At 47.1% G+C, this 22,695-nt stretch overlaps 3 protein-coding genes across 3 annotated transcripts; all 3 read left to right on the top strand.

The window, feature by feature from the left end:
- Positions 1-40: 40 nt before the first annotated feature.
- On the top strand, positions 41-645 carry BJ212DRAFT_1592237 (uncharacterized protein; the record flags this gene model as incomplete). Its single annotated transcript, XM_041342526.1, has 5 exons — positions 41-104; positions 154-231; positions 283-360; positions 404-480; positions 529-645. Coding segments are annotated over 4 exons (274 nt in total), but the record flags the coding sequence as incomplete, so codon positions are not given.
- Positions 646-7,179: 6,534 nt separating this feature from the next.
- Positions 7,180-7,476, top strand: BJ212DRAFT_1409067 (uncharacterized protein). Its single transcript, XM_041337457.1, has one exon. The coding sequence runs from the start codon at positions 7,191-7,193 to the stop codon at positions 7,407-7,409; it is 219 nt and encodes a 72-aa protein (XP_041185316.1). The 5' UTR covers positions 7,180-7,190; the 3' UTR covers positions 7,410-7,476.
- A 14,503-nt stretch (positions 7,477-21,979) lies between these two features.
- Positions 21,980-22,695, top strand: BJ212DRAFT_500787 (glucose inhibited division protein A-domain-containing protein; the record flags this gene model as incomplete). The annotated part of the gene is made up of 5 exons (XM_041343347.1): positions 21,980-22,085; positions 22,139-22,194; positions 22,246-22,420; positions 22,474-22,548; positions 22,602-22,695. Coding segments are annotated over exons 1-5 (416 nt in total), but the record flags the coding sequence as incomplete, so codon positions are not given.

Genomic DNA, 22,695 nt, shown 5'->3' on the forward strand with positions numbered 1-22,695 from the left:
ATGTAGAAATATAACCTGACTCCCCTGTATAGATGTGCAGGATGTCTTGGATGATGCAACTGTCAACGTCCTCACGCGGGGCAGTCTTGTTGATGTCACTGCCTGTATGTGCATAACTTCCTTGTAGAAATATGACCTAACTCGCCTGTATAGACGTGGAGGACGTCTTGGAAGATGCAACTGTCAACGTCCTCACAAAGCGAGATGGTTCCTTGGTCAATGTGGTCGCTGGTATGGCATTTCGGTCAGCTCGCGGTCTGGCGCTGATTTTTTTTCTTTCAGATGTCCAAGACGATTTGGATAATCTTACAGTCAATGTTCTTACCAAGCGGGTGGCCTTGTCGACGTTACAGCGGGCAAGTACCATTCGCCTGATTTTTGGTTGTCTTTAACAATCCCACAGTTGTTGAGGACGTTCTCAATAATCTTGATGTCATGTTCTTACCAAGCGGGATGATGGCCTGGTCGATGTTACAGCCTGCAAGTACCGTTACTTGATTTTTGGCTATCTTTAATACAATACCACAGATGTCGAGGATGTTCTCAACAACCTTGACGTCAACGTTCTTACCAGGAGGGACGATGGCCTGGTCGACGTTACAGCCTGCAAGTACCACTCATCTGATTTTTGGCTATCTTTAACACAACTCCACAGACGTCGAGGATGTTCTCAACAATCTTGATGTCAACGTACTTACTAAGTAAACTTCCTGTGCACCACATTATTTCGTCCTCTGGTCCTGGTTATGTCCGTCTGCTTTATAGTATACCCCTCACGAAGTAAACTTTCGGTGTTGTCTACCGTCAACCTTACGGGCTTCATGTCACTAGTCAACTACTATTCATTCATTGTGCTAGGGGAAGCGCAAGTGTGCAATATACGTCCTGAAACCAACATGTTCATAGGAGTGCAAGGTCTCTTCTAACTGGCCATTGTGCATGTGGCGTATTACAATAATCATGTTACCCGTGCAAAGAGCTTAACAATTCAGTCCAGATCGTCCGCGCCGCATGTCTTTTGCCTTTAGTATCCTCCGAACCGCAGCTAAAATATTGTCCCTCGCATCGCTCGATTCTATCACAGCAGCAGTGGTGGGACCTGATGTGCATGGCATGGATGGATACTGTCTCCATATTTCAAGATAACGCCCTGTTTCGAGTTCCTTCCTATCCTTATAGACGGCACAAAAAAGTACATGTAGCTTGGTTCAAAATTTGATCTCAAGATGGTCGCCGGGAGGTGCGGACCACGTCCTCGAAAGACTGGAGTGGCAAGGTCCAGAGCAGGGAGAGGGGTAGTAGTGTTTCTGTGAAGGAATCGAGAGGTTTAGCTAGCGACACGCTTCAGAGTCTAATCGCTGTAAGCAGGGCCTACCATATGATCGCGAACTGCTTCGTGATGGACATGTCGTTATGACTTGAACGCTGTTCACTACTCCGTCGCAATTACACCTACCTTGCATTAGCTTTACCCTCGAAATCTGACACTCATCATGTTTTCTCATCGGAACTCTTCGATTTCACCTTCAGGGGTGGTTTTCAATCGGGTAGGAAACGTGTCATTAGCCCCCTGATGGTGCTTATACGTACTAGGGTCGACGAAGGGATGATCTAACAGCTGTACGTGACAGGCCCCGCACTCGATATCATGCATCTTGGCCATTTGGAGTATCCGCTTTTAGGTCTTCAACATGTGGCACAATGGTGCCGTACTACCATCGCACTGTCGAACAATATTTACGAGATCCAGTTGCCCACTGAGGTTACCCCACTTCACTGATTCACCTTCGCTTTAGATGTTTCTTCTCAGTGATCAATTATATTCGGAAAACTGATTCTTGTCCTGCGGCCCTGTGCAACTTCTTTATCTAAGAACTTCATCAGATTGCGGTGTTCATACAGATCGCAAAACTCCGGTATAGTATACACTCGCGTACGGAAGCAAACTCACTTCAAACTTCGTCTCGTTAGGTCCAGTTGGGACTTATTCTTCGGCTCTACACAAAGGAACATTCAAGTGGCACCAGTACCTTCACACCGTTACTAATTGTATTCACTGTGGAAACGAGTTTTTATCCCCATAGGCTGAAGTAGAAATACTGACGATAAATGCACATTAACCAGATAATTGCGAATGTGGGAATCCTCAGTGCCTAGGGTAGAGCAAGGTGACCGTTCGACCCTCGATGATCCCCAGGTGGGTTAAGCGGCATGTACTAGGGTGGGATGGCTGTCTCACCACCTAACCCGATATCGGAATCACATCTGGATACTAGTTATGGGGATCTGCTTTTGATCTGAATTCTAGAGCGAGTTAGTTCTGATTTGCATCCGATTATCAGGCAAACGGGAGTCTGATAAAGGTAGAGATAGACAACACGTATTCCATGGTGCTTCTAGGGATTCGCGCTCCTCATGGCATGGCCCATCTTAATTACTTCCCTCCCTTTCCTCCTTCCAGCGCCAAGGTTCGCAGCTCGTCGAGGTTTTCAATACCGCCCCAGCGGTGCAGTAGCGAATACAGCTGAAAGTGCGGGAGGAATATGTCAAGATAGTCAAATGAACCTTACCGTGCCCTGCTAAAACCAGCGCCTCGCTTGTTGCCACTATTTGTCGATCTGCCAGCGTGGTTAACAAGGAATGATAAATTCTGTGCCAGTATACACCTGTCGGCATATCAGATCGAATTACAGTAAGCTCAGCCCACCTGCCAAGCAGACATCAGATTTAACCTTGTCGTCCGGAGACTACTTTTAGGCTCAACAGAAGGGAGAAACACAGATAATGGAAAATACGTACTCGCACTCGACAGCAGTTCGACCCGGTAGTGTGACTATATGCGCTATAAATGACCGATTTCGATCAAAAGAGCAGCGCTACTAGTTAGTTCTACATACCCATGAATAAAACGACGATCTAAATTGCAGCCTTGATAGCTTCAGGCTTCAAAGTGCCTTTCTCTCGAACAGGTGCCACTCGTCAACAGCGCACTGGCATGCAGCTCGGTTGGTCATCAAGGCCAAAGAACCCATCGAAGAAGTTGGGACCGTAACTTATGCCAGAGAGCTCACGGCCGCTAAGAAATGTGTGACCAGTTAGCTAAAGCTGGGACGGGTAAGTGACGTGATGAGCTGTTACGAGGTTACATGATGGTTCTGGCCAAAGGGACTTGGCGGAAAAATGGAACTCACCCCATATAAGTTTGAGGGTCAGGTTGTGAAGATGTTGTCTTTCCAGAGGGTAGATATCATTGGGTTATGAGTGCTGACGCGGAGAGAAAGGTGAAAACTCCAGTCTGCATTGGGTCGAGTTAGGACATGACCAAAAACAGAGGTTTGATTTGCATCCGTTTACGTGGTTTCCGCAACTCCGACGCTTCCACATCGAGCTTGGCCTTGGGTCTGGACTCTGGAATACTACGTCTTACGTCTGTACCACATTGGATGATACACCTAAATACCCTCGGATCAAGGTGGAACTAAAGTATCGTTTCCACAGTGATTAATGGGCATGGTATCAGCAAATCGGAGGGCACAAGTTACGCTGAATGCCCTCGTTCAACAAATGCCACAAAGTTACAAAAAACCTTGGCTCGGACTCGTACTTGCGGCTCTGCCACACGCTGAGGCTAAGGGAACCACATGAGGACTACAATCAATGGCAATCACAGCGAAAATTACGCGAATTGTTACCTTGTGGTATGTACATAACCGTTAGCACCGTTGATAGGCGCTTCTAGTTCAAAAAACAGGTTCTTTCGATTATTTTCGGGTGACAAAACGTCACAAACTATGAACCGTGGTCGCCATGAATCATGTTCTATTCGGACCGCAGATAACAATTTACACATTCTTGATGGGCTAGGTATAAAAAGAGTCACATTGATTTCTATAGCTCATTCGTTCTTTACCCTCAACTCCAACTATCTACCTTCTCCCTATCCACTATGCAACTCACTCTTTTGGCATCCCTCGCTGTTCTCTGCAGCACTGCTTTCGCTGCCCCTCTTGCGGCCCGCACCAAACCGGCTGAAGTCCTTGCCTGTGCGTGTCTAACTTTGTGATATAGAAATATGGACTAACCCACATGTATAGATGTGGAGAACGACTTGAGCAACCCAACTGTCAACGTCCTCAACCGGGATAATGCTAAGGTTAAAGTCGTCGCTGGTATGGCACTTCCTTCAGCTTACAGTTCGTCACTGAGTATTTTGCAGACGTCCAGAACGATTTGAATAACCTTAAGGTTAATGTTCTGACCAAGCGAGGCAGCTTGGTCGACGTTGATGCCTGTAGGTACCTTCTACACGATTTTTGACTGTCTTTGACCCAAGCCCACAGATGTTGAGGATGTTCTTAACAATCTTGATGTCAATGTTCTTACCAAGCGGGGCGGTTTGGTCGACGTCGATGCCTGCAGGTACCTCCACACGATTTTTGGCTGTCTCTAACCCAAACCCACAGATGTTGAGGATGTTCTCAACAATCTTGATGTCAATGTTCTCACCAAACGGGGCAGTTTGGTCGACGTCGATGCCTGCAGGTACCTTCCACACAATTCTTGACTGTCTTTAACCCAAGCCCACAGATGTTGAGGATGTTCTCAACAATCTTGATGTCAATGTTCTTACCAAGCGGGGCGGTTTGGTCGACGTCGATGCCTGCAGGTACCTCCACACGATTTTTGGCTGTCTCTAACCCAAGCCCACAGATGTTGAGGATGTTCTCAACAATCTTGATGTCAATGTTCTTACTAAGCGGGGCGGTTTGGTCGACGTCGATGCCTGTAGGTACCTTCCACGCGCTTTTTGACTGTTCTCACCCAAACCTACACAGATGTTGAGAATGATCTCAACGATCTTGATGTTAATGTTCTCACCAAGCGGGGCAGTTTGGTCGACGTCGATGCCTGCAAGTATTATTCACATAGTTTTTTTTGCTGTCTTTAACCTCAACCTCACAGATGTTGAGGATGTTCTCGACGATGCTACTGTCGATGTGCTTACCAAGTAAATCTCTGCACGTTATCTCGTCCTCTGGTCCCAGATATTTCCATCTGCTTTATAGTATACCCATCAAAAGTAAGCGTCTTCCGGTGTCCTCCAGCATCTGTTACCAGTTAGCCAGTAATCACTCATTGCAATAGTCATGCATTATGGATTCGTATCATTAGTCGTTCTCATGAGTGGTACGTTCCGCCCTACGACCAATTTATGCATGCAGGGCGCGAGCGAAAATTTATCTCCTAAAATGGAAAGGTTGAAATGAGGTTGTATAATAGCAGTGGACCCAGAATGTGTGATGGTTCCATATGTATGACTCTTGTGTGGAGGATTAGATGTAATATTATTGTCACGGGAATGTTCTGCGCGAAGGTGCCCAATTTGACATGATGTCTCATTTGATTCCTTTCGGTGATGTGGCATTGCTATCGAACGCTAGCGCGTTCGTTGTGTGACTAAATGGATGACTCCAATATCATATTTACATACTAATCAGGGATCTTGCGAAAGACCGCAAGTAAAGGGTCATGCAAACAACTGGTAGAAGACTGGGCAAGAAACTCCAAGGTAGTCGCGTCATACAGCAGGAACAGTAAATAAGCATAGAATCTCTAAACGCAATGCCATGAACATGCCGCCGATATATGTTGCATAGACCCTACCTACGGAAAGATTTAACTATTTTCTTGTTGGCATTCTGGCTGAGAATATTCATGGTGACATTGTTGAGAGGGTCTTCTATGATTGAGAAACGAGCCTCATATATAACTTCCAGAGGCGGATAGCACCCACCAGCACTGATATTCACCAGAGTGCCGCCAGCGCACCCGTGATCGGACTCATTTCTCTTTGTCATATAGTTCGCTGTAGTCGCCATGCAGTCAAGAATAAATTGACAAGTACAAATACTCTACCTTTGAGGCCATGAGCTATCATTTCAGAGCAACAGACTCGTGAACGGTAATAATATTAGCAAGACAATTGATACAACGCACCGAACGCAGAATTGGCATGATGGTCATCTGCTCATACGAAGTAAAAATTCGTCACCACAATAACACGTTGGCCGACACAGAACCAAACCCCTGCTTACTTTTTAATAGAGCTGCGAGGGTGAGTGCGAGCCCACCAAACATCACCAAAAGACGGTAAGTCAGGAGGAATATTGCATCTTAAGGAGTGGGAATTCAAAAGGAGCGACTTTGGTACCTGCGACGATAAGAATGGAGAGAGGCTGGAAAGAGGACTAAGAAGGTTTTTCGGTTTGGCAAGATTTTAGTATGATCCATACCTGGCTGGATTGAAAGCACGATGTTTTATGGAACAAAACCCGAGACTCCAGTTGTTCCAGGTTGTCCCGTATCATACTGTTTCTAATGGCTAAATCCCGACGCTAATTAATTATCTGGCATGAAAATACTTACTAGTAGACAACTTGGTCCTAGTCTGTGGCATACTAAGCGCCAACTCAAAAGCATGACATCAGACTCACAATTGAACATTAGACATTGAACGTAATTTCGAGCAGTTCATTCAAGTTGTAATAGACGGCGGAGCCAAATGATCCTGTGACGCAAGGACTATGTGTTAGCGACTTGGCATGCCACATAATCAGAAACAAACTACTTCTGAGGTTTGGTCTGCCTGACTCTACTTATGCATAGAAGACCATCCACAGGCATGCTGAGCGCTTGCTGATCAGGTGTATGAGAGCATCCTCAGGCTCCGAGTCGAGTTAGAGAAGGGCAAGCAGCAACCCAAATCAGGCAATGTCTGATTTGAGAACTTTTGGTTACTGCGAACACGGCCGGTGACCGGTGACTGTCCGAATGTTAAAGAACTAGGTCACAAGTCGGCGGCGGCGGTAGTGTTGTGGGCAGAACTGGTTGTGCCTGGCAGATGGCAGAACTCAGGGTTGGCAGAGAACTAGTCCATAACTTTACAAATGTGAAAACAGAGTTGCAGATGCTCTCGGCTGATCCTCCGTCCTAGAATATGGTCCATGCTGGTGGCCGCCCAGTGCCATCCCTAATCAACAATAACTCCGACCATCTCAACAAAGTTGCCAACAGTTCTGGCCGCTACCTCTGGAAATGCAAGCACTGTGGTCACCTCGACAATTCCCCCGGTGCCAAAATCCAAGGTCGCAACAATAACCTGCCTAGCCATATCGTCCGCTACTGCAAGGATGCTACTCCCGAACTTCGCCATGCTTCCACTTGCGGCAGAACCACAAGATGTAGACGACCTCATTGCAGGTCCCGAGACCATATCAGTTGATGAAATTGCCGAAGCATTTGTTGCTCTCGAAGCACAGGAGAATCAGGAAGAATTTGTGAGTATTGACAATGTGGAGGTCCTTGGAGGAAAGGTATTTGATTTTGCCGAATTGGAGCGTGTTGACTAAGGGATAATACCCCAAGCTGCTATAGATAAGGTTGATGTCATGAATCATGATGGTGAGGATGATGGATGGGACGAGGCGTCGTTGATGTCTTCGGTAGGATTGTCATTGATGTTGTAGATAGAAAAGTTTCACCACCAGAGTTATGCCACTCGACAGAACCGATTATTCTGCCAGTTCTGCCGGCAAAACTAACCTCAAGTAGTTCTGCCCACAACACTAGCGGCGGCCCAGGCCACCAATTGCCACCCAACTGATCGAAGTCTCGAATCACACTGAGCAACACTAATATATGACGGCCGGCCAGTGGTACATACCTCTGTGATACTCAACGGAAGTGAACAGCACGCAGTGTCACGGTATCAGAATCATCACATGTGCTTGTGGTAGACTTGCCACTAAAGTAGTTCTGCTTTGTCTGACAATAGGTTCAACACCAAACAATTCACACCAAAATAGGGTGTGGACAGTGGACAAACGCACATCCACTACCGTGTACCCACCGCATAATTGATACCGTATATAAAGATCAAGGTAAAGCCCAAGTAAAGTAAAAGAAATAGCTGACCGCGTAGAGACGAAATATCCAGTCCTCCACTCCCCATATTCCCATCGATTACATCATGCAATGTGCACTAGACAACACTCTTCTCGAAAGCTCCGCAGACCACCAAGACACTCCTCATGTCGACACTCTCGTAACCCTCGTACTCAGGAAACGCTCTCACCAGCGTTCTGATAGTCTAGTGGCTATAACACCGTCAGCAATGGACGACTCCAGCTCTGCCGTGTCCAGTGAGCTGGACTATGCCACCACTGACGAGCCATCAATGCAACACAGCGAGGAGCTCGTAGTGGATGGAGACACGGCGCCTCTGACCCCTCAATCAGATGCGCAGAGGCTGGCGGCCCTCGTAAGGTTGAAGATGACCACAGATGAGCCTCTTCAAAGCTGTCTGTCGTCCTATTCAGAGGAGAGTCACTGTGGACGTGATCAATCATCCCCTACAAGCCCCCAAGGCAGTATCGACTTGTCAATGCACCCATCCGACCTCACATACATTGACTCAATCCTCGCCCAAGACGAGGCTCTCGAGGTAGAAGCCATGGCGCGGTTGCAAAAAAGTCCTATGTTGAGGTTGAGAATGAGGAAGAGAGTATTCTCAATTTGCGTCGGAGGGTGGCGGGGAAAAGATCGGAGTGTTGAGAAATGAGACCAACCAACAACAATTTGACTATCTTATGTTAACACGTACCAGGGGGGATGTGACGAGAAGAGACTGGACAATGTACTTACGTCCAATTATTGAAATGTAACCTGCTATATCTGCTGTGAATATAGAGATCAGAGAAGGGTCCAAATGTCGTGAGGCGGTATCTAGCCCCAAAGACGTGCTCGTGTCAAACATGAATCAAGCCTGACAGGACTGGTGAATAATATCATCTGGGTCTGATCTAGCACATCAAAGGGTAATTAGCCTTCATTTGAACTCACTTCCACATTTTTGAAACAGTCTAGCATGTATGCTAACCAACCATGCTTCGTTTCCTCCCTCTTAGTCGCACTAGACAAAGAGTGAGTACACGGATCTGGTCATGCACTGAGCTCAGCTAACCATCATCTAATCTCTTTTTAATTGGCAGCCAATGTTTGCACATGCGCTTCTCATACGCGCTCAGCACTCCCGCAAACAGTGGCTCCGAGTCAGGATGAGTTGAGGCAAAGGCGCGTTCCAGGACATAAAGGTCCACAGCCTTATCTTCTACGAGAGTAGAATGATAGGCGAGTCCAAAGTCTATAAGAACCTGAAAATGACATTAAAAAGACAACCGCATCCTCTAGTACTATCATATACCAAATCACTTGTTTGTTTCCTCAACATCATGTTCGAGGTCGTCAGATCACCATGAATTATGTCGGCCAAGTGCATCTTTGCAATCTCAACACCGATCATATCCATCAGGGCATCTACGGAAGTTGAGTAGGATCCAATCAGCATGCGAACAGTCCTACCTCGAGAGACTCCATAATCAGTAATTGAGTCTGCAGCGCCATTTTCATGGATTTCATCCACCTCTCCAAGCTCGCTGATGTCCTCGAGTTCAGCCCCACCGGGTAGGATTTGACGCACACTCTTGCCATCTATCCACTCGATACCCAGTACACCTTCGTTCACATCCACCATCCTGATTCCGGGTACAATGACGCCGGACCTGCCAAGGTCCACGTCGGCTCATCTCCACTGAAGACGGCACAAATTTGACGTACCGCATACATCTCATCAACGCGCGAGCTTCACCGGCTATACGTTGCCGGGTGAGTGATGTATCGAGTGACGGGTGGCGGTAGTGCTTGCGGAACCGGTACTTCAAGAGAACCGGTTCCAACGCCTCAAGAGCTGCACCGTGACCAATGCCATGGCCTGATGTCGAAAATTGACGTAGATATGCTTTGTAGACTTTCTGCGCGGAGCATTAGAAAGGGTGATCGGGGGTTCAAGTGAGCATGGGGCGAAGTAGAAATTGATTGAGAGGACTTGCAGCTTCAGCGCCCTGGGAGATGAGATCCGCAGACTGTAATAGTTGCTGCGTCGGTGGTTTGGAAGACCATGGGGAAAGCATGATTAGGGTTTGACTCTCAGAGATAGTAATCGATAAGATTCAACCCAACATAATCTGGCAATTCCCGATTGCTTCTCCGAGGACGTCAGTCTGATTTCAGCCAGCACATGATTCTGAACAACTTTGACATAATATTTGCTCTCTGAAGTCTTAGTGCGAGGTCCTGGAATCCCGGAACTATGCACTGCCAAAATCCATATCATTCTTTTCACCGCATGCTCCGAGTCTCAGATGATCTAAACTTCGTGAGCAGACACTCGCTGGCAATAACTTCATCGTAACGATTGCAGAAGAAGGTTTCGGATGTTAAGTGCAAGACTATTCATCAATACTAGGATTGGAAATAATAATCGTCGAGCTTCGTACAGGCTCCACCCTAACAACCGTGCTGCAGAAATCCTACAAAGAGCAGCTGTACAGGCGCCCTTACTAATGTTCTGATATATAAGTCGGCTAACGACGGAACTTGACCCCAACTCGTCAACTGATCATTAATTCGAACCAATATGTCAGGAATTCGGTCGGGCCTAATCATCCTCCGACTTTTACACGACTCCCAATAAGTTCAATCGCTCTGAGCCCTGATTCCGCAACCAGGGTAACCTATTATGGTGCAAGGTGGCCCCAGAAGGTGAGTTTTGTGGAATATATATATATACATCGGAGGATGACAATCCCCGTCCTACACAGGCTCATTTGGTGTGGTTGATGGCTGGGCGAGCACCCCTAAAACAGTAATACATGCCGCTGTTGCCACTTGCAACTCGATAACGACGACTACAAACTGGATTGTCAGAGATTGCGCACTCGAAATTGTCATTTGCGTTAACATTGTTAGCACGGCACCATATGTTCCTCTGACCTGCTGCAGGAAAACTCGTGCACACTCTTCAAGTTTAACGCAGTGGCTACCCCTAGGAGCCATATTTGAATAAGTGAGTTATTTACAAAGTCCACACAAACTGCTGCCACCAGTAAAGTCACTAATAGGTGTGCTGACTTGCCAACGAGACGCAGTCTCACTAGATAAACCTTACTTGGATACGTCAAGGCTTGCTAATATCATCGGTCGATTATTCTGGCCGTCTGTTAATTCCCGAGTCTTCGGAATATCTAGTAGGCTTCACCTTCTCTCACATCGGAAACATGTTCATCATACATACGTTAGCTTACCCGAGATCGTATCTAGCCCTGCGTGATATGCTTGGCTGACTGATTCTTCAGCCCAAAATCACCATCGTGAAAGACATACTGTGAAGTTTGGTTACCAGGATTGCAATATATTGAATTCAACTATGCAATCGTTTTATCCATATGTTCAATATCCATTTGTCCAACAGCCAATGCAAACAGCGGCATCCCCACACATGGTTTCAATGTTTGACCCCGTTGAACCACTCAAGCAGCCTGTTACTTTCCCATTTAGCGGACGAACGGCAAAAAATAGGTTCTTGAAGAGCGCGATGTCAGAACGCTTGGCCACTTTCTCGACTTTTGATCCCAGTGGTCGGGGACAACCAACGGAGGAACTTGTACGACTGTACGAAACCTGGGCAAAGGGAGATATCGGTGAATTTCATCCCATCCTTGATGACGCTCTTATAAATTTCTTAAAGGGATCATTGTCACTGGTAACATACAAATAAAGAAAGATCATCTCGAAGCTACAGGTAGTCATAATTTTCTACGAAAACAATTGCGAGGTTGATGTTCGTGTAGGGAATACTATCATCGACAGAGATCTCCCCTCGGTTTATCTCCAGGAGTGGACAGAGGTGGCGCGGGCTGCCAAGTCACAAGGGAGCTTGGTCATCGGGCAACTTAACCATCCAGGGCGTCAGGTTTCCATTAACATACAGCCATATCCAGAGGCACCGTCTGACGTCGAGCAACCCTCGACTGGAGACGTTCTCTTCGGGCGACCCACACCTCTAACAAAAGATGGCATCAAGGACATTGTAGATCGCTTTACATATGCAGCCTCCGTCCTGCACAGGGCTGGATTCGATGGCGTCCAGGTAATGTTATTTTACTAACATCGGGCCAGTTCATTGGTTAATCAGACTCAGCTCCACGCCGCTCACGGCTACCTTCTGTCACAATTTTTAGCCAAGAGGACCAATATGCGAACTGATGAATATGGCGGATCGCTCGTAAATAGAGCTCACATTCTTCTCGAGATAATCGCTGCAATCAGACGAGCGGTTCAAAACCCATCTTTCATCATCTCGGTCAAACTCAACTCACAAGATTCTATCCCTGAGGGATTCTGCATCGAGGAATCCATAATGGTCGCCAAACTGCTCGAAATTGCAGGAGTGGACTTCATTGAAGTCAGTGGGGGGGCTTATGAACAAACCACCCGCAGCTCTCGGGACAAGGTAACACTTTTATATTTCACAGGCAGTCCAGAGTTGATACCGAGCGATTATAAGCCGTATACTGTTGAAACCCGAGAAGGGTATTTTGTCGAATATGCAGAGCTCCTCAGATCCCATCTAAACCTCTCGAAAGTAGTCGCCACGGGCGGATTTCGGACATCGCAGGGCATGGCCAATGCTGTCTCGCAAGGGGCCGCGGACAGTAAGTGTCTTTTCATCGGATGTACATTTTTACTCAGCGGTTGGCATAACGCAGTTATAGGATTGGCAAGGCCGCTAACCGCAGAACCACTTCTAGTCAGAGACATCCTACGAGGGGAGAAGAAGACAGCCAAGGGAGACAGATTTCCTGAAAGCCCGATGCTACGAGTACGCATGGTTATTCATTCACGTTGATACACGACCTGATATCAATCACACAGTTTGTAGCGTCTGCAGCGCAGATTGCTGAGATTGGAAATGGTCAAGATATCACTGACTTCGACAATGCGTTCCACGTTGCCAGATTCATCGCCAAAATGCAGAAGGAAATTCCTGCTGCCATATCGGAAGCACTTTTCTTGTGACTGTCATGAACTTCGGTCTCGGGTTGACACTGCCTCAATTACCATGTGTTTCCTTACTTAAGTTCTGATGTATAGACGCCAGTTGAAATTACTGAATACGTAGTCGCTCTGCTGTTGTACATACTAGTTTCGTTCGTGATTCTTAATCTAATCTTGTCCAGAACATAACGCCATCATGCTGAAGTTGACGCTCTTGCTTTCCTTGATATAGTGTTCTTTGACGATTTTGGCCACGTCCTGCAGATCCGGAACTGAGATCAACTTAGTGACATAGAAACGATCAAAGCCCCCTACCTGAAGCAAGCTAGTGCATCCGCCCCTATCGATCGGACCATTGCGAGCTCCGTCCAACTCTATGACGCGCCACCCACGGGCTTGGGTTTCCGTTCCCCTCGTAGTAACATCGGGCGCCCTCACGAAGCAAGTAAAATGGAGATATGTGTCCAGATCTTCTGGTACCGTGGTTTGTCCTGAGGTGGCTGCGGAGGTGTGGATGCGTTCGAATAAGGAGGTCTCCTCGAGAATTTTTGCACGCTCCAATGGTGTTTTGTCTATTTCTGCAATCAATCCATCTCGGATGCCCTGATAGGAACAGAATTTTCACCTTTGCATTCGTCAATAAATCTAGCCAATGGACTTTCAGGAGCGAAAGTGACGTTTGACTGGAGCAATACCAGTGTGAGAGAAAGATAAAAGGGAAAGGCTGCGTGTTACGTTTATTAAAGCATGCAGAAGGCCCATAGTTCCGCAAGCGTTTACGATCTAGTAGGCCTCGTTAGTAGTGCGAGTACGAAGGACATTCGGTCGATAGAACGTACCGTCTGCTTCATCCAGAAAATAGTAGGATCGACCGAATGCTGCCCTTGAGCTGCAATCCTTTCATCTTCCTCTTTGCGCTTCGTCGCAATGGTCCCTGAACAGGGGAAGAGTAGTGTAACCGCTTTTACACCTTCCGGTACCATTCCTAGAAGCTGTATTGTCGTGAACCTACGAGCACGAGTGGATCGAGAAGGCGAACTTCTGGATCAAGGCCATATATGTCCTCGAAGTGCGCCTTGGATGATAGTCCGGCAGTTGCAGCCCACTGTACGACATCATACCACGTAAGTCATTTTGTGCCACTAAGAGGTTTTGTCTTACACTGTTGAAGACCTGCTCGTTGTCGCGTAAGAATGAGAATATTAGAGACATGGAGAACTTACATCTGGGTTGCTTTCGAGCGGGATCCAGCGAGATTCCGACATGATGATGGACAATCTCTAGTACTACTATTAGCACGGCAGCGAGTGTTAGTAACAGATTGACGCCTTCGGCCCGGGTGCCATGCACTTACCTTGTATGGCAAGTTCCGACTTCTGTTTCGACCGCCATGCACACCTGAATAGATCGTTCTACGTTCAACGTTAACCTCAGGGCTACTGCGTGACCAAATTCATCTGTGACTCTTAAAGAGTACAATACTCGTTGCTTCTTGGACTGACTTGATATGTGCCATAGCAGGGAGCGCCCACCCAAGAAGGAATCACTCATTGGTAGTTCAACTAAACGTGACATTTGCTTGTGTTCTCACTGACAAGGAAGGCCGACGTCTCCGAGTCCGCGGCATCGCAGGTATGCCCTTACAGTCTTGATTGCTACTAGTACTAGTGTATTATTAACCTCACAAATCTCACAAAAGTCTGACTAGATGGTCAGATACTTGCAAGGCATTGTGTTACAGCAGTGTGTTACTCGACGCCTCGAGTAAATACAGTTGGTAGGCTTTTGAAACAGTGCTCAGCCTTCTTATTCTAGTACTTTCGCAGCAAGGTCATCAAAGTGTCCTAATTTATACTACGACGTCGTTTCCCAGTTTACACTAGGATCGGAAGTAAGCTGCAAGATGTCATCAGTTTACTGTGCCTGCTTGAATCTGAATCTATGGTGTGCAGCCTCCTACTTATCCGAGTCTGATACAGGGATTGACGTTATTCGGGTCCCGCTCTCGTTTCATAGTTGTGGGTGCGTTGTGCTGCACCGACCCCTGGGATCTCACGAACTGGTCATGTTGTGATGCGAACAACCTCAGATCTGAGAGCCGCATTTCCTCCCTACTGAACGCGAAGGAACTTCAAGTCGTAATAGATTATGCCTCCTTACTGTTTCCGTATTTCACATTATACATTTCTTGCCATCAAAGCATGTCCCTACAAAGCCCACTGAAGGACACAATGGGTTTTCGTATCTAAAGCTCCGTAGTCTAAGCTCCATGTGCACACGACCTGAAAACTTCCGGCGTCGGCCATTGAATAAGCGCTGTGAAACAGTATTGGCTCATTTCAATTAGCCACTCGGAGGTCGGACCGTGAGAAGATATGTGAGCGTGGGGTACTCGGGGGTCCTCTAGCCGTCGGTCGGATTTCGCCTTCACAAGTCTACCGACATTTAGCCTATTATTACACGACATACGATCCTAGGAATATTCCATCGCGCGGATCGAGAAGTTTCACATGTGCATCAGCGTGGAGTTAATCATATCGCTTCAGGTCGATTATTCGACAATATTAATCTTCTCTTCATCTGTTCAAGTGCTGGCATTGGCAAGAAGCATAATTGTCGGTTTCCCAGATGCACATAAAGGGCTCAAGTTAGAATCATCAACTGTACCCTCACCCCCTCAATTGTCCCTAGTAGCCTAGCCTGAGCACTATACATGGCTTTCGCTGACCACGCCAACTATCGCTTCCGTATCTTGAAGGACATCTTTCAAGCACTAGTTGCACCCCCCGTGTTTGTGTCATTGTGCTGTAGGACGTTAAACCTTCAGTTTGGATGGTGGTCGATACCTGCCTATCTCCTGGCCATTCCGCTGGCGGTATTGATCAGAGTGCAGTATTCTGACTTCGTTCAAGCACGGGAAGCACGGCAACTTGGTGCTAGACCAATTCCCAGAGTTGTTGGGAAATGGCCAGGGAACATTGATGTGATGCTCAAACTTAAGAAAGGGCTCGCTTCTCAGTACATTTACGAGCCGTTCCTTGATTTGTTCGAGGAGTATCAGTGCACAACCCTCAACACTCGCTTTCTTTGGGTTGACAATGTAGGTGGTCTTGTCTAGATATAATTTCTAGTGGCAAGTAAGCTGACGGGTGCGTTCACCGTGCCAAAGATCATTACCATGGATCAAGAGCACTCTAAATGCGTACTAGCAACAGGATTCGGCCAATTTTGGAGAGGCACTGCCCAACGAGAGCGATTGTAAGCAACTCTCTACCCGAAAAAACTTTCCTAACACTATGTTAGAGAAAACTTTCTAGGCGATGGAATATTCAATCGGGATGACGAGGTGAGAAGCAAGACCTGCTCTGTTACCTGGGTCACAATTTGCTCACAACTACGCAGAAATGGAAATATGTACGACAAGCCAACCACCTGACACTATTGTTGATGGTTGATAGGTCTCGTTATAGCACCGTTCACTCGCACGACCTTTTTTCACCCGCAATCGCACATCTGATTTCGAATTATTTGAAAAATACGCGGGTCACACGATAACCTTATTATCAAATCTTGCCTCGCGCGATGAGCCCTGTAATGTCCAAGACCTTTTTGCTAGGTTCACCATCGACGCCGCCTCGGACTTTCTTTTTGGGGAAAACTTGGACACCTTGTCCAAGAAGCTTCCTGTCCCTAGTTCAGGCTTCCAGAGTGATAGAGGGTCTACTACAGATGACTCATGGGGAACGTTTGCTCAAGCTTTTGAAGCAGTCCAACGCATAATCACCATGAGAGGTCGCACTGGCTTCATTTGGCCCGTATTTGAGCTTTTCGATGACAAAACTGCCCCGCACGTGGATATCATCAAACGATGGCTGGATCCATTAGTAAAACGAACGTTGGATCGCAAGGCGTTAGCCCACAAAGCTGGTACACGGAATACCATGGAAGAAAAGACTTTCTTGGAACACCTAGCCGATAGTACCGAAGGTCTGTGTTCTTTCTCGTTCCTTGCCCGAATTCTGCGCCTCATTCGTTGATAATCCATAGACGCTGGAATGATTCGTGATCAGCTGCTCAATGTCCTATTGGCTGCTAGAGACACCGTGTGTGCCTCTTCTCACTTCAGCGCTCAATTTCTGATGAGACAATTCCGCTTGACAGACTGCGTGCCTTTTGACCTACGTGACATATTTCATGGCGTTGTATCCGGGCATCGCGGCCAAGATGCGGCAAGAGGTACTCGACGTGTGTGGCAACAATGTCCCTACCCACGAAGAAATTCGTAAACTCAAATATGGCGAGTTTTATTTCATGTGATGTGATTTTACTTAATGACCTTGTTTCGTCAGTCAAAGCCGTTCTTGACGAAACTCTCCGCCTGTACCCGCCCGTCCCGTTGAATTCACGACAGACAAGATCTCAGCCTTGCACGCTCCCTCCGCCAGATCGTACTTATCCCACCGAATCTCAGCAACCGTTATATTTACCGAGGTCGACGGCAATCTGGTACTCGTCGCTGTTGACGCAGCGCAACAAAGAACTTTGGGGACCTGATGCAGACGAGTTTGATCCTGAGCGATGGATTGATCCTCAGAGATTGGCCCGGTTCACGTCGAATCCGATGATGTTCACTCCATTTAGCGCAGGGCCACGCATTGTAGGATTTCCTTTCGTGATTACAATTTGACAGAAAAACTGACACCTCGGCTCTTGGATTCTTTTAGTGCATCGGTCAGAATTATGCATACAATGAGGCATCATTCTTCCTTGTGCGACTGCTTCAGCGATTTGACACTTTTACACTCGCGACGGATGCACAACCTCCTTCCTCCTCGCCACCTGCGGAGTGGAAGTTGGGTCGCGGCAGACAAAGGGTGGAGACGATTTATCCCGAAGCTACAATGACGCTTTTCATCAAGGTACGTTATCTTATCTTCGCTTTGGTGTTTCAGCTGCATCATCTTGTCTTTCACAGGGTGGCTTATGGATAAGAATGAAGAACGCGCACTCACACTGATGTGATCACTATTTGCTGGCAAATACACTTACAGGGCTCTTTTGAGGAGAAATTCATTTATATTGTCATTATTGCATATCTCATACCCACCGGATCATTTGTACTGGTATATGGACCATAGACAATCTAGACATCTGGCAGCGGCGGCGCCTCCCCTTGTTCCCATCATGTTTCAGGACTGTTTCAGGATGTAAATTTCCCTTTCCCATTAAGAATGAACGATAAGCCTCGCCTCAGTCTACGTCACTTCGTGTCTAAAAGTACGTGTATGATTTCCATCAGAGCATATGAGGGCACGTGTATAAAGATGAGGATCAAGGCATCACCCGCACCATGACGTTACAGCGTTCGAACGGTATAAGGTGTCCGATGACAGAAGGATTCCACTTATGTCACTGCCATGCAAAGATTAGAGCACCCGCTTACACCATATAGGTCCATCACAACTCAGATAGCCACCTAGTAATAGGGGACAACATGTGTATGTGTGTCCTGGTTTACATGGACTGGTTGCATTATCATAAAGTTGCGCGTCGGCCTCACAATGATAAATTACACCATCATACCCGAATCCATCATCCCGTTCACCTCGTGGTTGTCCCTAGATGTCCCTTGAAAAAGCGTGTAACCATTATATATTAAAGCCGCATCGGCGATAAACCATCGTCGCAATCGCGGCTGTAGGATGTGCAGAGCAGGAACTCACTGACCCGCGAAAAGACTGGGCGGTGAAGCTTTGACAGCTGACAAAGTAAAACTACCTAGGCCCAAAAGTTTTCTTTCCGATATCGTCAGTGATGCCACGCATTGCTGGTCAGGTAATTCACAGGAAGCAAAGGGACCACCCGATGCCCGCGACAATCAGTAGAACGTTCGCCTTCTTCAACGTGGAGGGAAATGTGGCTCGCAAATAATATCTTTGAGATGATCACATTGATGTGAGAAAGATGTGTTTCAAAGATCTCGCTTACCATAACATGCGAGTAGGTCATTTCTGCAGTTGAGAAAGGGGATCACTGTGGATATATGGTCACCAGCCGCTCTGCAGGAGTGATTGAGTTTAGACTTCACTAGGACATGAATGATACCATGACCCATTCTTTCTGGATCGCTCGTAGCCACTTGCATTATGTTTCAGTCAAGCGAATACCACTGCACCTGGGTAGCTCACTATCCAGCATGGCAGTTACGTTCACAGTTATCCAATTTAGTGCGTTCAAAATGTTGCCTGGAAAAACCTTTCGTAATGATTAATGAGCGCTGAGCCTCAGATGAACTCTAAACAGACTCACAACTGTTGCAGTCATTACAGGCTTATCGGGAATCGTACTCGCCCTTGCAGATAGGATTGAGCCATCGGGACAGGTATCAAAGGCAGGATACTCACTACATCTGTTACTGAATGGTTCTTTAGTACTATACAATCGCCAGTGCTTCCCGAGATTGTAAACAAGTGCAACAGAGGAAACTGCGATCGAAACCCGGTGAAGATTAAATATTAAATCACCACATCACCGACTCGTCATCTAACTGGTTTTCTACCAACCCATGAAATAACTGATAAAAACGATGCAAATTATTCAGCGGCGACAGACTGGGATCGTTTGAGATAAAGGGAGAGCACAGAACTTTGTGAAGCACAATGATCGTGCTCGTGCTGGATACACCACCATCCGGCCCAGCGCTCTTTTCATTGGAGTAGGCGTTATGGTGGTGGGCGTCTGTTCCTGCTGCGCTTTACCGAATTAAGTAACCTCATGTGAAATAAAGCAGAGAAATAATGTAGTCGACCATCTAATACAGGCGGTGTGAAGATCGCAAAGCCTGCCATCTCAATGAGCGACTGCAGTCTCTCCGTCTTGTTGGTCCAGGCGCGAATGTAATTCATCAAAGGTTTGTTAACAAGTCACATTCTGTCCGGGGGGGTTGAGAAACGAGTTATAGAATAGGTCGAAACTCAGTAACCAGCCAACTCACCTCTCCTACCTGGTCTGCGGAATCACGTCCCGCTCTCCGCTGGTACCAGGGCTATCATGCGATAAGAATACAACAATATACGGAAAGGGTGGTGCGCCACTGATTAAAACCGATACAGCATGTACTCCAGTTGCATCAAGAAGTTGATGCATCGATCTATGACCAGGTGATACATCCTAATTGGTATTCTGTCCCCAGTCCAGTAAGTGTGTGATTGTGGTCCCTGGCTTCAAATGAGAAAGCAACGGATTGGACGCGCCTGTACGACCGCATGACCATGTGAAGTCAAATTACTTGTTCTTCGAGTTATACAGCCTCATGATGTGAAACATCATTGGGCGTTATTTCTCAGTGGTATCCTTCTGTCCCGACTTGACCCGGTTCATACACGCTAGACCATTATGAGTGCAAGTAGAGATAAGCCTTGCTCGAGATGGTACGAGATTTTTGTAATATCAGCAATTTCACGGACCAGGAATAAAGACTGCGGTAGCTTGACTGTTCCACCCTCGTACTGGCCCAGTACTACGGGGGGTCAAAGACCAAGGGACTATCTGAATAGGTTGGAGGCTGGCAATTCAGAAAAAGACGTAGTGTGTATGCACCGTGTAGCTTATGAGTTTCAGTAATTCATCCCGAGTTTCGCCCTCAAACTTCGTTATGAGCTCACTGAAGTTGGAGATCTAGAACACGAATTCGAGTCCTTGTGGCATGTAGGCTGGCGAGACTCGAGAACATCACGTACACTCGCTTCTGCTCCCTGACAAGGTACCCCTGAATCCCTGAATAGTAGTTTGAATTGATTGATTGGTTTTCTCGTAGTATCTTGCTCGCCAACAGCGTTGGCGACATTGGCAGGCATGATGAATGTACTTGGGAACAATTTTTTGCATATCATCATCATGGCGAAATTTATCTCGCTTCGACCTTTCGGCCGGCAAGACCGTCGTCGGCACCTGTCGGGGAGCCCTCAGCCAGTGTTGAGCCTCTTCACAGTTAGTTATCCGAGGCGTAGAATTTGAGACTAAATATATCATAGGAGTGCTTGTTAATGTTGGCTAAGCTCAGGCTCCTTGGCCAGGGGTGAGGCCAGTTGGCAGTCGCATGGTCCATGTTCAGTTAGTAAATTACTATGAACTCACGGCAATTCCCGGCGGAACTTTGAGCTCACTGACATCGACCTCCACAACTCGTCTGCCATGTATTGTGCCAATCACCGTCCACCCAGCGACGGCTGGATCCATGGCCTCATACGGCCTTTACATACACCTGCGCTAATAAGACCAATAGATTCAGCGTAACGCACACCCTACTCATCTTACAGACTATACTTGAAGTTCCATGATCATGAGACCTAGACAATCAATCACTGTCTATACGAGAAGGTGACAGTCTATGATAGTTAAAGTTCCCACATCGCAAGTTGCATCTCGCTGTACATGAAACTTTCAGAGAGATCCTTCTTTTGGATATGTTGTCGGAGTCCCCCGTGAGATATATGTGTGACCCAAATATTTGGCGCGGAATTTAGAGCTTCAGCAACTTGCGTCACGGTTTCTCTCAAACTCAGTCTCGAGCCCTTGTACATGACAGCAAGCTACCCCTCCAAAGACTGATGTTGGATACCCATCTACATATAGATTGTTTTCTGTATCCTCGAAATTTCACTTGCCCAGCAAACCGTCATCAGGTGCATATGCTATCGAGAAGAAGCTGGGCTACTCTACTGCGGCAACGGCGCTTCTTGGTACAGGAAGTTCATCGACATCGCTGCATGCCAGTATACCTGACACATCTACAAGACTGCTACCCTCGAGTCCTTCTCGAAAAGCGCGTATTCGCGCCCTACACACGGCAACTTCAAACTCAAACACATTCCAGATACCTATGATGGTCTGTAGTGTGCTATCAGGTTGTATGTTTCAGCTTACCTTCTCTGCAGTATGTATTATCGGTGGAGGACATGCGGGCTGTGAAGCGGCGACAGGTGCTGCCCGTACAGCACGAACAGTACTACTAACCCAGCGGATTGATACTGTGGGCGAGCTCTCATGCAATCCTTCCATTGGCGGTGTTGGAAAGGGTACACTAGTGAGGGAAGTCGATGCTCTGGATGGCCTCATGGGCAGGATCGCAGGTACGTTACTTGCGAATGGGTGAAACTGTAAATATCTGAGACTTGACATACAGATAAAGCTGGGATACAGTTTCGCATGCTCAATGCTTCGAAGGGTGCAGCTGTTTGGGTGAGTAGTGGTGGATGATGCTCGTCTTGTCTGACTGCAATTGAGAAACAGGGACCTAGAGCGCAGGTAGACCGTAAAATCTACAAGCGCCATATGCAAGACATCATTTTTAGCTATACAAACCTGGATGTACGTGCTGCGAGTGTGTTTGACCTTGTGTTTGACAACAGTCCCTGCTCATCCACATCCTCGTCAACGTGGGGGACCGTTACGGGCGTCCGCCTAGGTGCGCGCGCTATGCCTGCACATAATAAAAGTCCTCACTGTCTATTTTTCCAGAGACAGGAGATGTCATCAGGTGTTCCAAGGTCGTTGTCTGCACTGGGACCTTTCTCAGCGGTGAAATCCACATTGGTACGTTGAATTGTCTTTCACTCTTTATACATCCACGATTGATTCCATGGTAGGGATGCGTCGCATACCTGCAGGACGTATCGGAGAGCACCATCCACAGGTCTTTCTGCATCCCTCAACGCAGCAGGGTTTAAACTTGGACGCCTG

This window comes from Suillus subaureus (genome assembly GCF_016647635.1).
Source record: "Suillus subaureus strain MN1 chromosome Unknown BJ212scaffold_280, whole genome shotgun sequence".
NCBI classification, from domain to species: Eukaryota; Fungi; Basidiomycota; class Agaricomycetes; order Boletales; family Suillaceae; genus Suillus; species Suillus subaureus.

What these genes read in the sequence shown, in the direction of transcription:
- BJ212DRAFT_1409067 (XM_041337457.1), top strand. Translation starts at nt 7,191, where the DNA reads ATGCTACTCCCGAACTTCGCCATGCTTCCACTTGCGGCAGAACCACAA.